The following is a 17003-nucleotide window of genomic DNA, read 5'->3' as shown; positions in this document are numbered from 1 at the left end:
TCATGCGAAGGCACACACATAATACACAGATGTGTGTGTGCACATGCATGTGTGCACATATGTGTGTATTCAGGGAGGAATGTAGGCTTCACTTATCTTTAATTGATGAAGATTGACAGCTAAGGGGCTGCATGCCAGTCCCTAATCCTACAGTAGTTGCTTGCTGCCTGGCACTCCATGGTGTCAAATGGGAGGTGGGAATATTCCAGAGCCAACCAGCCCACCTGCCTTCACATTGTTGTAGTGTATCTGGGGAACACTGCTGCTGGCTGGTCTGGGGTCTGCAGTGGCAACTATGCTTCCTGGCTTCCAGCTTCTGCCACACTCTGTAGCCTACCTTTGTGTACTTTGTGGTTTGGGGTTATGGCCGTTCCTTATTTTAATCAAAGATGGGTTTTTCTGTTTCTGTTTTTTGTTCTGATTTTTAGTTAACTACAGATAGACAAGAGCAGTAATGTCTATAATATCTTAAAACTAGAAGCCTCCAGGAATCAACTCTGAAATTATTTTGCGTGCTTGAAGAGTCATAAATTTTAGAAATTTGCTCTTTTGTTTTTTTATTCCTGGGGATAAAATAATTGGGTCAAAAGGTTTATCACAATGATTACCTTTTTTTTTTTTTTTTCCTTTTCTATCATTCTTTAGATGAAGCTTTACAGAGCAAATTAGTTTCTCATTAAAAATTTGTTTTATCTGCTTGTATTTTCATATAGATTACCCTTCATCACAATGTCACAGCCCTTTGGTTCAACTCTATAAACTGGGAGCCATTTTTTTTTTTAGTTTCTAAGCAATTACATGATATAAATTAACATGAAAGATAGAGCTTTCCTACACACTTCCCAGCAAAAAAAATATTATTTTTTTCTTATGAGAAGGTTGAAACAAAAATGTTCGGTTTCCTGTGCTTCTTTATTATTTTTGTAATTCGTTACTGCTTGTTTCCATTTTTTGGGTCTCACAGATCTGTTATTTGGCTTCCTTGTTAGATGTCTATTATTTAGCTTTAAAATACCTTAATAAAGAGCATTCATTTCCTGAAGTGAGACCCATCCTTTTCTGAGTTACTTCTCACACTTCAGAATTCTTGACATGGCAGAGTTTATATCCTGGTGGGTATCATTTTATGGTTGCCTTTTAGAGCAACTCAGAGGATATTTTCTTTGTCAGGGTGATCCCTAGGTAGTCATCCGGTTTAGTCTATAGCAGGAGTCAGGAAACTTTTTCTGTAAAGGGCCAGATAGTAAATATTTTAGGCTTTGCAGGTTTCTGTTGCAACTACGTAACTATGCATTTGTAGTGCAAAAGCAGCCATAGGCAGTATGTAAATGAATAAAAGTGGCAGTGTTCCAATAAAACTTGTTACGAAAACAGGTGATGAGCCAAATTTGACCCATGGGCTATATAGTGTGCTGATGCCAGTCTACATGATTCATTTTAGTAGCTTCCTTCAGAAATTGTTCTGTTTTTAGGTTCTGATGCTTGTAGATGCCAGCTTTGGGTTTGAAATGGAAACATTTGAATTTCTAAACATCTGTCAAGTACATGGCTTTCCAAAAATTATGGGAGTTCTCACCCACCTAGACTCCTTCAAGCATAATAAGCAACTGAAGAAGACAAAGAAGCGATTAAAACACAGATTCTGGACAGAAGTCTACCCGGTAGGAAGAGAAATAATTTTTGAACACTAATACTATAATCCTTTTCAAATGGACAATGTGAAGGAGAGATTAACAAATATCTCTACAGGATTCACTCCTGAGTTTATGTATCGGTTCCAGTCTCTGCAATATTTCCCTTGAGACAGTCTTTATTCTGGGCTTCTCGATGTATCGTCTCTCTGTCCACCAGTACCAGGCAGTGTCTGGCTGTAAGTGATTCGGGTTCATGAGTTAGAGTTCATCAGAAGTTTCTCCTAGTTACAGGATTAGGAGCTATAGAGTATACATCTTGCCACTCCTCCCTCCCCTCTATACTGCTGTGGCCAGTTCGTCACAGAATTCTTTCTGTGCTGAGGAGCCTCGTTGCCCTTCTGTGTGCAGTGTTCCAGACAGATGCCACTCTCCTATCAACATAGATCAATCATGAAACTAAACTTGCAGTTCAGCCCCTGATTGGTCCTAATAGGATGAGTCTCGAAGGAAGCCCTATAGGCTCTGGAAGCATCGAGACGTTTGTCTTGCCAGAAGGGGCACTTACTTAGAATTGTTTCTGACTTAGGACCTTTATTTTGGTGCAATATTGAGAAGAATTTAATTGAAATTTAACTTTATTTTTTTAATATTTAGGGTGCCAAACTGTTCTACCTTTCTGGAATAGTACATGGAGAATATCAAAACCAAGAAATTCATAATCTGGGCCGTTTTATTACAGTTATGAAGTTTAGGCCTCTCACATGGCAAACCTCTCACCCTTATATCCTGGCAGACAGGTAAGAAGTGAATGTAAGCTTTTTCTTCCTGGCACATATATCCTAAAGCTAAAACAGTTAAAAAAGAACAATGATAGAGCTTATTTTGTGCGTATTTGATTAGTGGGGGAAGAAATGTACTTCATGGGAGGTATCTACTTTCCTTGAATCATCACTTAAAGATGCTCTGCCTTCAAAAGTGAATATGAAATGTTCTATCACGAGGATTATAAAGCATTTAAAAGACTACAGGATTTGGCCCTGTCTTACTTTCTCAGCTCACATGTGCCTTGCACTTTCCTTCCTTTATGTTTTTACTCACATTGCTTTTTCAGCCTAGAATACCCTTTTTCCACCTGCCAGAATCCAAGGCACATTAAAAAACCCAAATCAAAGATTAACTGTCTTCCATAAAGGTTTTGTTAAATATGTTCTCTACCCCTGATTACTGGTAGAAATCATTCCCTATTTCTGAGGTCTTAGGGAATGTATGTCCCATACACCATAAAAGAGATACAGTCGTATGCCTGCTGTTTTTCCTTTGGTAGACTGAACTCTGCTTCCTTACTTCTGTATTTTCTATAAATGCTTAGTAAATGAGTGAATGTGATGAAGCATTGACATGTGAGGGAGGTACAGTGAACTTTTAATATTCATTTCTGTCTTGATTGAGTTTTTATTTTTCTAGGATGGAGGATTTGACAAACCCAGAAGATATTCGAACAAATATCAAGTGTGACCGAAAGGTGTCTCTTTATGGTTATTTAAGAGGAGCGTACTTGAAAAATAAAAGCCAAATTCACATGCCAGGTATCCTCTTGTAAAACTCTGTGTTTTTACAACTTTGGGAGTGATTTCATGAGAAACTGAGGAATGGTCAACAGGTTAGAGCCATCTTAGTGGAGGTTTAAAAAGTAACCCAGCTATGCATCAGTTAGCAAAGGAGTTGACAGATACCCTCTGCTTTGATGATGGTACAGTCCCAGTGTTGAACGGTGCCCCTTTTTATGTGTCTTAAGCCTTTGGACTTTGGAGCTTTGCTACCAACATTTAATTCACTTGTCAGCTGAATCCCTTTTCCTTTGTTCTGTCTTCCAGGTGTAGGAGATTTCGCTGTGAGCGATGTCAGTTTTCTCCCAGACCCGTGTGCTCTTCCTGAACAGCAGAAGAAGCGTTGTTTAAATGAGAAAGAGAAGTTGGTTTATGCACCTTTCTCTGGCGTTGGTGGTGTGTTGTACGACAAAGATGCTGTCTATGTTGATCTCGGTGGCAGCCATGTTTTTCAGGAATCGGTGAGAATGTGGAAACTTTGATCTGAACTCTCGTCGTTCTCTTAGGATCTGTTCTTTAGTGACAGAAGGTGCAGGATGTGAGGCAAGAGTAATGCTGGTTGTGATGGTTAAGGTTATGTGTGTCAACTTGGTTAGGCCATGATTCTCAGTGGTTTGACAGTTATGTAATGATGCAGTCATTCTCCATTGTGATCTGATATGGTCATCCTTCATTTTCGCATAGTACCAGTTTTCACATGAAACCTAACCATGTTGATAAGTGAGAAGTGGCTGTATGTGCATATAGTCATATAAATGTATATACGTAGGCATACACCTTTATATACACATACATGCCTTCATGCATATGTATATACCTGCACATATATTTTTTGGTTGTTTCAAAATTATATGTGCCATAGTAATTACCAACAGGTCCTTTTTTCTTGTGTACTTTTTAGTGACTTCGTTTACATTGACTACTCAGTGTACACTTCACCCTTATTCACTGTTACTTTGTCCATCACCAAAAATAACAAGTGTCTACTATCTGGAGAGTGAATTCCTCCCTCCCCTACATCTCTGGTAACCACTAATAAACATTAGTTTCTATATATTTACTCATTCATGTCATTTCATAAAAGTCAGAACATACAGCATTTGTTTTTTTGTGATTGACTTATTTCATTCAACATAACGTCCTCCAGGATCATCCATGTTCCAAGATGTTTTGGGAACTCATTTTTCTTTATTGCTGAGTAGTATCACATTGTATATGTGTACCACATGTGTACCACATTTTATTTATCTGTTCCTCCGTTGATGGGCACTTAGATTGTTTCCACCCTTTTGCTATTGTTTATAGTGCTGTGATGAACATAGGTGTGCATATGTCTGTTCATGTCACCTCTGTTAGATCCCAGGGGTGGAATTGCTGGGCCATATGGCAGCTTTACTTCTAGTTTTTTGAGGAACCACCATAGTGATTTCCACAATGGCCATCTCGCTTTGCACTCCCATCAGCAATGGATAAGGGTTCCAGTTTCTCTACATCCTCTACAACAGCTGCTATTTTCAGTTTTTTTTTTCGATCTTGTCCGTTCTAGTGGGAGTAAAATGGTATGTCATTGTGGTTTTGATTTGCATTTCTCTGATGGCTAATGACATTGAGCATCTTTTCATGTGTACGTTGGCTGGTTAAATACCCTCTTTTGTGAAGTGTCTGTTTTTGATTGGGTCGTTTGTGTTTTTGTTAAGTTGGAGACGTTTTCTATATATTTAGATATTAGACCCTTAGCAGTTACATCATTGCCAAAGATTTTTTCCCAGTCTGTAGATTGTCTCTTTACTCTTTTGATGAACATAAGTATTTAACTTTTATGAGGTCCCAGTTATCTGTTTTGTTTTCTGTTGCATGTGTATTTTTTGTTATATTTGATAATCTATCACTGAAAAAAATTAGGTCCCAAAGCTTTGCTCCTATATTTTCTTCCAAGAACTTTTATGGCTTTAGATTTAACATTTAGGTCCTTGGTCCATTTTGAGTTAGTTTTTGTCTATGGTGTGTGGTATGGATCTTGTTTTATTTTTCTCTATGTGGAGATCAGTTTTGTCAGCACTATTTGTTGAAGAGATGGTTCTTTCCCCCACTGAATGGATTTGATACCCTTGTAGAAAATCAATTGACCATAGATGTGTGGATTTATTTCTGGGTTTTCAATTCTGTTCCATTTGTCTACACATCTATCATTAAACCAGTACCAGGCTGTTTTGATCACTGTAGCCATGTAATTTATTTTGAAGTCAGGAAATGTGAGACCTGCTACTTTGTTCTTCTTCTTCCAAATTGCTTTGGCTATCTTGGGTCTCTTGTCTTTCCATATAGAATTGAGGATTAATTTTTCCATTTCCGTAAAGAATACTTTTGGAATTTTGATCATGATTATGTTATAGCTATAGATAGCTTTGGGAAGCATTGACATCTTGACTATATTAAGTCTTCTAGTCCATGAGCATAGATTGTCTTTCCATTTATTTAGTATGCGACGGGTTTGGTTTTTTCTTTCTTTTTTTTTTTTTAAAGTCTCTTTCAGCATTATTTTATAATTTTCGTTGTCTCAGTCTTTCACATCCCTGGGGAAATTTACTCCTAGATATTTTATTCTCTTAGATGCTATTATAAATGGAGTTGCTTTAGTAACCTCTTTTACAAATTGCTGGTGTATAGAAACCCAACTGATTTTTGTGTATTAACTTGTATCCTGTAACTTTTTAAAATTTCTTTATTAGTTCTAGATGCTTTTTAGTAGATTCCTTGAGATTTTCTATACATGCGATCATGTCATCTGCAAATAAGTATAGTTCTACCTCTTCCCTTCCGATTTCTTTTTCTTGCCTTATTGCTTTGGCTAGGTAGAGCTGCTTTCATCTTTTTGACAACTGTGTAGTATTTCATTCTGTAGGTAAAACATGTTTACTGAACCAGTTGTTGAGGGCTGTGGGGCCCACTCCCATTTGCTCTGGTGTGAACAGTACATCAGTGACCACCCTTGTGCATGAGGCTTTGCTCATTCCTGGGGAATCTGTTTATATGGTCATGTGCCACATAACATCCATTCAGGCAACGTTTGATTGCATATATGTCCATGATCTGGTGTGTGCCCTCTGCAGGGTGCCCACAGGCCAACTTGGCAGTGAGCCTGCCCCACTGTCCCTCACCTGTGGGTCAGGCGTCCCTGCCACTGGGAGGAATGGCCACTCAATCCTGCTCCCAAGTGCCCAAGGTCAGCAAGCATGGCAGAGCTTGGGTGAGGTGGGGGTGCTGGGTCACTGAGACCATTCCCTTGCTGCCTGGGCCTGTGCCCAGAGCCTCCCCATGGTGACTTTCACAGGGCCGCGGGGCCACGTGCTGGGTAGGACCTGACCAAGTGCTCTCCTGAGCGTCTGCAGCAGGAGCTGCCCAGGCCTCACGCCGCACAGCAGCCCCTGGGCCCCACAGACTCAGGTGTTCACACAACATCCAAATTGTATAATGCCCTATTTCACATAATGTATTGTGGACGTTAAGCGACTCGTGAGTGTACAGTAAATTCCATGAAGTAAAATTTTTGGCTCAAAGAGTCGCAAACTTTTTTAAAAATGAGCTCTGGATTTTTATTTCTTTGACTTCTGAAATGGGATTTTTTGGGGCCAGTGATTTTCTTTAGCATGGGAGCTAAAGTTAGCTAAGAAGTGAGGCTAACGGATTATTACTCCATGAACTTGGGAACAATTTAATGAAGGTGGGGCTCAATATCAGTATTTGTTGTGAGAATTTTCTTCTTTCTGAGGCAGCAAGAAGGATTCTCAGGAATTAGGTTTAAGGTAATTCTGAGGAAGTGATTGAAACCAGTTTGTCTTTCATCAGAATCCACTGTATTTTCCTCACTTTTCCTTTCTTGGTTGCCTTGACAGGATGAGGTGAAGCCTACTCATGAACTGGTCCAGAATCTCATTTCCACCCATTCCACTATTGATGCCAAAATGGCTTCAAGTAGAGTAGCACTTTTTTCTAATTCCAAACCACTAGGATTAGAGGATATAGATAATCAAGGGTAAGTCTGCTTTTTTAATTTTTTATTTAAAAAAAAAATGGTGTTACAGATTATAACTTCCATAATTCTGCCATCGTAACACATTTTGGTGGAATTTATTCCTGTTTTTTTGTTTTGTCTAATTTTTTTATGTGCATGTGTTTCTGAGAGTTCTTTCACTTATGTAACATATATAAGTGTTTTCTCAAAATCATAAGATACAGTATTCATTTTTTAATGGATGCTTAATAAACCTCAAATACTACAGAAACTTTCTATACGTTGCATTTTGTTTCTTAGGAAAACTGAAGCTGCTTGCCTTTTTTGGTATCCAAACCACTAGAAAAGGCAGAATCAGGAGCTTGTTCAAGAGGCTGTCCAGAAGCGGCATACCTTATCTAAGACTATTACTTGGAGAGTGTTGTAGTGGTATTTCCTGTGTGTAGATCCCCACTAATGGTTGGCTTATGTGAATTATTTTTCATTCTGGCTTGAGAATTTGTATATTGTGTCCCTAGTGGGTGTTTGCAAAACATTTGATTGCATTGATTTATGACCCCCAATAAAATCAATCTGAAAAATGATTAAGATTATCTGGTATATAATTTATTACAAATATATACAAACATGAAGAAAAACTTAGGTAATATCATCTGCTACCCTTAACCCAACTAGCAGGTGGTATAGCACATTAGTTAAGAGCAATTGACATATTAATTTGAGGAAATAATCCCTAAGCCTCAATTTCTAAATATCTCGTAAGAGTCATGGTGATGAAATACAATAATGAGCATAAACTGCTTAGCCTGATGCCTGGGAGATAAGAACTATTCACCAAAAGGTCACCGTTATTATGATCTGTGTTGTTACTACCTAACTGTTTTTGTTATTGAGTACACCTCTAGTCAATATTGTCTATGTGTGTACTTTTTTCCAATGTAGTTACAGCCTTAATGCATGGGAAATTTTTATTTATCTTTTTCTACTTAGTCTTTTTATACTCTTCCCATTTTATTGTTTTTAATGTATTTTAATTTACCAACATTCCCTTATGGTTAGATTTTTAGTATTTTTATAATTTCATAATTTTATATATACCATTACATTAATAGCTTCATCCATAGAGTTTTTTATTTCATCCCATGATTTTAGTGTCTTGATGATTATTTATCATTGCATCATTTATTGATTGCATCGGTAATTTCAAAATAATGATTTTCTTGATCCGTGATTCCTTCTGCGTTGATTAGCTGGTATTCTCTAAAAAAGAGCTTTCGCTTTCACTGTTGTTATAGTATCACTGTTAATGAATGGATTTTCTTTTTATTCCATGTGTTATCCATTACTATTATTATTCTTTCTAATGCCTATATTGTCCCAAATTTGGCCGTGGGAGCCCTTCAGTTTGTCTCTGTCCTTTTGCACATCCCTGTTATTCTTTGAGCACTTTCTTGCTTTCTCACAACAGTATGTTCCAGGCTTGCTTTGTACGTTACCTGCCTTGAACCTAGAATCAGCCATTTCTCTAAGGATCATCAGTTTCAAGCTTGGAAATTAGTCTTCTAAATGATCTGCTAATTTTTCACTTCTCTTTTGAGCAATTTCTTCCTAAAATTAATTTTTTTTAAGTTATCTCTTTATTCTCAGTAAGTTCCTTCAAAGTGGGGTGTTGGAAAACTACATAAGTTTGCTTACTAACTATTCTAATACAGCGAAACCTGTGAGAGCCGGAACTCGATGGGACTGTCTTGTTTTTCTGGGTCTTGAAAGCTTTCTGCCTATGACAGAGTGCAGTCTTACCACTTTACTATCACTGGTTTTAGTGGAAAATAGTTGGGTTTTCCTTCTCTTGACAGGTTTCCGCCTTACACAGGTTTTACTGGATTTATCAAGCCATTCCTTTCTATGCTATGTCATTATATACCGTTCCTTGACATTTCTTCGTATTTCTTTGCATTCTCGTTGACTATATTGCCATATCTGGTATAGCCGACTGTTTTACAAATTGAGTTATTTTGCATTTACTGGTGTAATACAGGCTTTGGATGCCAAAAGAGGAAAAGCACATGGATTTGAAAACTGGTCGAGTGCGTCGGAAAGCCATTTTTGGAGATAAAGAAGATGAACCTGGAGATAGTGATGATGAAGATGATGAACAAATGTCTGAAGGTGACAGGTTGGAAAATGGCTCTAGTGGTGGTGAAACAGAAGAGGAAGAAGACGATGAAATGATTGATAAAGAGTACATGACTGTTAAAGGTATCAAACAGCAGAAACTTGAGGAGATGGAAGAAGACATTGAGGTGGATTTGCCTGCATTTGCTGATAGTGATGATGACCTTGAGAGGAGCTCAGGGGATGAAGAGGAAGCTGAAAAAGCCAATGAAAGCAGTGAGGAGGAGGAGGACTCTACTGCAGAAGTGGAAAGTGATATTTTAGACTCTAAGGCTGTTGGAGACGGTTATAAATTAGGACTGTTAGAAGCTAATGGTTTGACTGACAGATTGAATCAAGAGAAGTCTTTGACTATGAAAAAAGCAGTCCTCACCGCTTCAGATTCAGATCATTGCAGAGCTGAAGAGGCATTTGCATCTGAAGATGAATCTGAAGAAAGCTCCTCTCTCATTTCAGAGGAGGAGGACACAGAAAATGAAGAGATGGTTAGGAAAAAGCTTCCAAAGTCTTCTCAAGAGGGCCGTGGTCAGAAACTGGGGCCAGAGGACATAATTGATGAGGCCAGTGATGTAGAAGATATATTCCAACCGGAGGAGGATTACAAGGAAGAAAGTAACTATTCCACAGAAACATCAGGTATGTTTAAATGGAATTGACTGCTTTTATAAACTTGGTGCTGAGAATGTTGCTGTAAATAGAATGGCTACATTTGGGGGTCTCTTGTTCTGGAGATTTTGTTAACTCCGAATTTGTTCAAATATTGCATCTCATAAAAGAATGAATGAACAGTGAGGCTGAAGGGGAGGACACACAAAAAACTTAACTAGGATGTCACCATTGGTCCTTTCAGGTACCCTCAAGTGGAAGGAAGACCTTTCTAGGAAGGCAGCTGAGGCCTTTCTGAGGCAGCAACAAGCAACTCCAAACCTTCGAAAGCTTATTTATGGGACAGGTAAAAGGGCTTTGGTATAGAGCTAGAAACACTTTAGTTGCTTAGATCATTTTCTGAAAAGGAGATGAGGAAATTGGTTGAAGGATTTGGGTGATACTTTATATATCCATAAGATACTCCTGGCTGTTACATTTATGTTTGGCAGATTTTTAAATCATTAGATCATAAGCACCAAGTATCAGTTAAACCAAGTAGTTTTAGTCCATAATTTTTTTTTTTTTTTAGGTTTAGCAAATGTAGACAACATGTTGCCCAGATTTTTTGTTTTGTTTTGATTTTTGTTTGTTTTTTAATATTTTATTGTGTTTTTGGTGAAAGTTTACACAGGATATTAAGTTCTCATTTAACGATTTCTGTACATATCGTTCAGTGACATCGGTTACATTCTTCACGATGTATCAGCATCCTCGTTATTTCCATTTTGGTTGTTCTGTTTCCATTAATCTAGCTTTCTTGTCTGCCCTAGTCTTTTCATCTTTGGTCTAGGATAAATGTTAAGCATTTGTTGCATCTAGATGAATATTTTGAGGAGCACAGTACTCACCAGTAATATTATTTATTTTACAGGCCAGTGTGTCATTTGACTGAAAGGTGACCTCTGGGAGTGGTTTGAGTTCCCAGTTTAAAGAATATCTCAGGGGTGATAGTCTCTATGATTCATCTAGCCTCTACGGGTCCAGTAAACCTGACCTTTTTTGAGGAATTTGAGTTTTGTTCTACATTTTTCTTCCATCCTTTCTGGGACTATCATGTTGAGTCTCTGGTCAGAAGTGTCAGTAGTGGTAGTCTAGTTATTCATGTAGACTACTGGTTCTGTAAACTAGTTTCTTCTTTAAGTCTTTGGTTTCCTTCATTCTCTTTAGCTCCAGATAAGTAGAGACCAATAGTTGTATCTTAGATGGCCTATCACAAACTTTTAAGACCCTAGATGCTACTCACCAAACTAGGATTTAGAACATTGTCTTTATGGACTACACTGTGCCAATTGACTGAGCTGTCCCACAAGACTACGGTCCTGAGTCCTCAAACTTAGTAGACCAATCCCATGAGGTGTTTGGTTGTATCTAGGAAGCATCCATAACCATGCCCCCATGTGTTTTATTTTATACTTGAAAATACATGCAGCACACATAAACATGTACGTACGTATACCTGCAATTATTCATATGTGCCTTCCTGTGCATACTTATGCATAGTTACATATCCGTGTAACCAAACACATTTTTAGTTATTACTGTTCTTGCCAAATTATATATCCCCCAATGATTTTTTTTATAAATTTCTAGATAAATTGTTCATTGACATTAGTTACATGTATTGCAATTTGATGGCGTTCTCATTAGTTGTGTCTATACCCTTCTACTTGTGCTCAAACACTTGTCTTTAGTTGAGCTGTGTTCACTACATCCACACTCAGAGCCACATTTCCCATCACCAAAATAATAATCATCTTAAGTTCTAAAGCATACTTACCCACCCCCCTCCCTAGTAATAACCACTGGTGAACATTGGTCTCTGTATTTATCTGTTCTTGTCTTATAAAAAGGAGATTGTACAATATTTGTCCTGATACGCTTGACTTCACTTAGCATTTTGCCCTCCAGGTCCATCCATGTTATAATATGTTTTGGGGGACTCAGTATTGTTCTTTACAGTTCTCTGTGGTAGTATTCCGTTGTTTGTATGTGCCGCAGTGTGCTTATCCATTCATCCATTGATGAACACTTTGGTTGTATTTATTGTTTTGTGAATAAAGCTGCCGTGGACACAGGAGCGCGTATATCTGATTATGTCAGTAGTTTTACATCTCTTGGGTATATTCCCAGAGGAGGAATTGCTTGATCACAGTGTAGTTCTATTTCTAGGTTTTTTTTTTTTTTTTTTCAGCTTTTTTAAAAATTATGTCTTGGTGAAAGGGAGCCCTGGTGGTCCAGTGGTTAAGAGCTCTGCTGCTAAACAAAAGGCTGGCAGTTTGAATCCACCAGCAGCTCCTTGGAAAAACCCTACGGGACAGTTCTACTCTGTCCTATAGGATTGCTATGAGTCAGAATTGACTTGACAGTGATGGACTTAGGTTTTTTTTTTTTTTTTTAGGTGAAAGTATACAGCTCAGTTAATTTCTCATTGAAAAATTTATACACATACTGTTTTGTGATATTGGTTGCGATTCCAACAACGTGACAGCAAACTCCACCTTTCAACTCTGGGTTCCCCGTATCCATTCATCCAGCTCTTGTCCCTTCCTGCTTTCTCATCTTGCTTTGGGGCAGGAGTTGCCCATTTGGTCTCACATATTTGATTGAACTAAGAAGCACATTCCTCATGTGTGTTACTGTTTTATAGGCTTGTCTAGTCTTTGAAAAGTGGGTTTTGGGAGTGGTTTCAGTTCTGGGTTAGCAGAGTGTCCAGGGACCATAGCCTTGGGGGTTCCTCTAGTCTCTATCAGACTAGTAAGTCTGGTCTTTTTTGTGTGAATTTGAATTTTATTCTGTTCTCTTCCTCTGTCCAGGACTCTCTGGTGTGACCCCTGTCAGAGCAGTCGCTGGTGGTAGTGGGGCACCATCTAGTTCTTCTGGGCTCAGGCTGGAGGAGGTTCTGGTTCATGTGGTCCTTTAGTCATTTGGGGTAATGTTTTCCTGTGTCTTTCATTTTCTTCATTCTCATGTGCTCTGAATGGGATGGAACCAATAGATGTATTGTAGATGGCTGCTCACCAGCTTTTAAGACCCCAGATGCTAATCGCCAAAGTAGAATGTAGAACATTTTCTTCATGAACTATGTTATGCCAGTTGACCTAGATGTCCTCTGAGACTATGGTCCCTAGTGCCCAGCCTCCACAACTAGGTCCCTCAAGGTGTTTGGATGTGTCCAGGAAGCTTCTTTGCCTTTTGTTTTGGTCAGGTTGCACTGAGTTCCTCTATGTTGTGTGTTGCCCCTTCACCGAAGTTGACACTTGTCTGTTATCTTGTTATTTCTAGTTTTTTTGACAAATTGCCAAACCATTTTCCATAGTACATGTGCTGTTTTACAGTCTCATCAGCAGTGAATTAGGGTACCAATTTACCCACATCCTCACTAACATTTGTAATTTTCTGTTTTTTTTTAATCAGTGCCATTTTAGTAGGAGTGAGATGGTATCTCCTTGTAGTTTTGATTTGCTTCTCTCTGATGGCTAATGATGGTGAATATCTTTCATGTGTTTTTTGGCTCTTTGGATGACTTCTTTGGTGAAGGTTCTGTTCATGTCCTTTGCCCATTTTATAATTGGGTTATCTTTTTGTTTTTGAGTTGTTGGAGTTTTCTATTAATTTTGGAGATTAAGCCCTTATCTGATACATCCTTCCCAAAAAATTTTTCTCAGTCTATACGTTCTCTTTTTACTCTTTTGATGAGCAGAAGTTTGTAATTTTTCTGAGATCCCCTTTATCTATTTTGTTTTCTTATATTTGTGCATTTGTTGTAATGCTTGTTATCCTTTTTTTTTTTTAATTAATTTTTATTAAGCTTCAAGTGAACATTTACCATTCCAATCAGTCTGTCACATGTAGGTTTACATACATCTTACTCCCTTCTCCCACTTGCTCTCCCCCTATTGAGTCTGCCCTTTCAGTCTCTCGTTTCGTGCCAATTTTGCCATCTTCCCTCTCTCTCAATCTTCCCATCCTCCCTCCAGTCAAGAGTTGCCAAGACACTCTCCAGTGTCCACCTAATTTAATTGGCTCACTCTTCATCAGCATCTTTCTCCCCCCCACTGACCAGTCCTTTTCATGCCTGATGAGTTGTCTTCGGGGATGGTTCCTGTCCTGTGCCATCAGAAGTTCTGGGGAGCATTGTCTCTGGGATTCCTCTAGTCGCAGTCATACCATTAGGTATGGTCTTTTTATGAGAATTTGGGGTGTGTATCCCATTGGTCTCCTGCTCCCTCAGGAGTTGTCTGTTGTGCTCCTTGAGAGGGCAGACATCGGTTGTGGCCGGGTACCAACTAGTTCTTCTGGTCTCAGGATAATGTAGGTCTCTGGTTCATGTGGCCCTTTCTGTCTCTTGAGTTCTTAGTTGTCGTGTGACCTTGGTGTTCTTCCTTTGCCTTTGCTCCAGGTGGGTTGAGACCAATTGATGTATCTTAGATGGCCGCTTGTTGGCATTTAGGACCCCAGGTGCCACAATTCAAAGTGGGATGCAGAATGTTTTCATAATAGAATTATTTTGCCCATTGATTTAGAAGTCCCCTCAAACCAAGTTCCCCAGACCCCAGCCCCTGCTCCGCTGACCTTTGAAGCTTTCATTTTATCCCGGAAACCTCTTTGCTTTTAGTCCAGTCCAATTAGGCTGACCTTCCTTGTATTGAGTGTTGTCTATCCTTTCACCCAAAGCAGTTCTTATCTACTAATTGATCAATAAAAAGCCCTCTCCCTCCCTCCCTCCCTCCCCCCTTTGTAACCACAAAAGTATGTGTTCTTCTCCGTTTTTTCTATTTCTCAAGATCTTATAATAGTGGTCTTATACAATATTTGTCCTTTTGCCTCTGACTCATTTCGCTCAGCATAATGCCTTCCAGATTCCTCCATGTTATGAAACGTTTCAGAGATTCATCACTGTTCTTTATCGATGCGTAGTATTCCATTGTGTGAATATACCACAATTTATTTACCCATTCATCCGTTGACGGACACCTTGGTTGCTTCCAGCTTTTTGCTATTGTAAACAGAGCTGCAATAAACATGGGTGTGCATATATCTGTTTGTGTGAAGGCTCTTGTATCTCCAGGGTATACTCCGAGGAGTGGGATTTCTGGGTTGTATGGTAGTTCTATTTCTAACTGTTTAAGATAACGCCAGATGGATTTCCAAAGTGGCTGTACCATTTCACAATCCCACCAGCAGTGTATGAGAGTTCCAATCTCTCCGCAGCCTCTCCAACATTTATTATTTTGTGTTTTTTGGATTAATGCCAGTCTAGTTGGTGTGAGATGGAATCTCATCGTAGTTTTAATTTGCATTTCTCTGATGGCTGATGATCGGGAGCATTTTCTCATGTGTCTGTTGGCTGCCTGAATATCTTCTTTAGTGAAATGTGTGTTCATATCCTTTACCCACTTCTTGATTGGGTTGTTTGTCTTTTTGTGGTTGAGTTTTGACAGAATCATGTACATTTTAGAAGAGATCAGGTGCTGGTCTGAGATGTCATAGCTGAATATTCTTTCCCAGTCTGTAGGTGGTCTTTTTACTCTTTTGGTGAAGTCTTTAGATGAGCATAGGTGTTTGATTTTTAGGAGCTCCCAGTTAGCTGGTTTCTCTTCATCATTTTTGGTAATGTTTTGTATTCTGTTTATGCCCTGTATTAGGGCTCCTAGGGTTGTCCCTATTTTTTTTCCATGATCTTTATCGTTTTAGTCTTTATGTTTAGGTCTTTGATCCACTTGGAGTTAGTTTTTGTGCATGGTGTGAGGTATGGGTCCTGTTTCATTCTTTTGCAATTGGATATCCAGTTATGCCAGCACCATTTGTTAAAAAGACTATCATTTCCCCAATTGACTGACACTGCTCCTTTGTCAAATATCAGCTGCTCATACGTGGATGGATTTATATCTGGGTTCTCAATTCTGTTCCATTGGTCTATGTACCTGTTGTTGTACCAGTACCAGGCTGTTTTGACTACTGTGGCTGTATAATAGGTTCTGAAATCAGGTAGAGTGAGCCCTCCTACTTTCTTCTTCTTTTTCAGTAATGCTTTGCTTATCCGGGGGTTCTTTCCCTTCCATATGAAATTAGTGATTTGTTTTTCTATCCCCTTAAAATAAGACATTGGTATTTGGATTGGAAGTGCGTTATATGTATAGATGGCTTTTGGTAGAATAGACATTTTTACTATGTTAAGTCTTCCTATCCATGAGCAGGGTATGTTTTTCCACTTAAGTATGTCCTTTTGAATTTCTTGTAGCAGAGTTTTATAGTTTTCTTTGTATAGGTCTTTTACATCCTTGGTAAGATTTATTCCTAAGTATTTTATCTTCTTGGGGGCTACTGTGAATGGTATTGATTTGGTTATTTCCTCTTCGATGCAGAGGAATCCAAGTGATTTTTGTATGTTTATTTTATAACCTGAGACTCTTCCAAACTCTTCTATTAGGTTCAGTAGTTTTCTGGAGGATTCCTTAGGGTTTTCCATGTATACGATCATGTCATCTGCAAATAGTGATAGCTTTACTTCCTTCTTGCCAATCTGGATACCCTTTATTTCTTTGTCTAGCCTAATTGCCCTGGCTAGGACTTCAAGTACGATGTTGAATAAGAGCAGTGATAAAGGGCATCCTTGTCTGCTTCCCGTTCTCAAGGGACATGCTTTCAGGTTCTCTCCATTTAGAGTGATATTGGCTGTTGGCTTTGCATAGATGCCCTTTATTATGTTGAGGAATTTTCCTTCAATTCCTATTTTGGTAAGAGTTTTTATCATAAATGGGTGTTGAACTTTGTCAAATGCCTTTTCTGCATCAATTGATAAGATCATGTGGTTTTTATCTTTTGTTTTATTTATGTGATGGATTACATTAATGGTTTTTCTGATATTAAACCAGCCTTGCATACCTGGTATAAATCCCACTTGATCAGGGTGAATTATTTTTTTGA

The 17003-nt window shown here is 38.6% G+C and overlaps 1 protein-coding gene across 4 annotated transcripts in view; it reads left to right on the top strand.

Annotated features, from left to right (window-relative positions):
• The window catches only part of BMS1 (BMS1 ribosome biogenesis factor), a 105876-nt gene that overhangs the window by 11998 nt on the left and 76875 nt on the right, over positions 1-17003 (top strand). For all 4 annotated transcript variants that reach the window (XM_049894667.1, XM_049894664.1, XM_049894666.1 and 1 more), the window contains exons 5-11: positions 1473-1661; positions 2289-2431; positions 3099-3220; positions 3509-3702; positions 7135-7274; positions 9292-10064; positions 10279-10380. In XM_049894667.1, the coding sequence (XP_049750624.1) occupies positions 1473-1661; positions 2289-2431; positions 3099-3220; positions 3509-3702; positions 7135-7274; positions 9292-10064; positions 10279-10380 (1663 nt within the window). The remainder of the gene's footprint in view (positions 1-1472; positions 1662-2288; positions 2432-3098; positions 3221-3508; positions 3703-7134; positions 7275-9291; positions 10065-10278; positions 10381-17003) is intronic.

The sequence above is a fragment of the Elephas maximus genome, chromosome 8, assembly GCF_024166365.1.
Source record: "Elephas maximus indicus isolate mEleMax1 chromosome 8, mEleMax1 primary haplotype, whole genome shotgun sequence".
Taxonomy (NCBI): domain Eukaryota; kingdom Metazoa; phylum Chordata; class Mammalia; order Proboscidea; family Elephantidae; genus Elephas; species Elephas maximus.
Note: the sequence above shows the minus strand (reverse complement) of the source record. Positions and strands in the feature narration are given on the sequence as shown.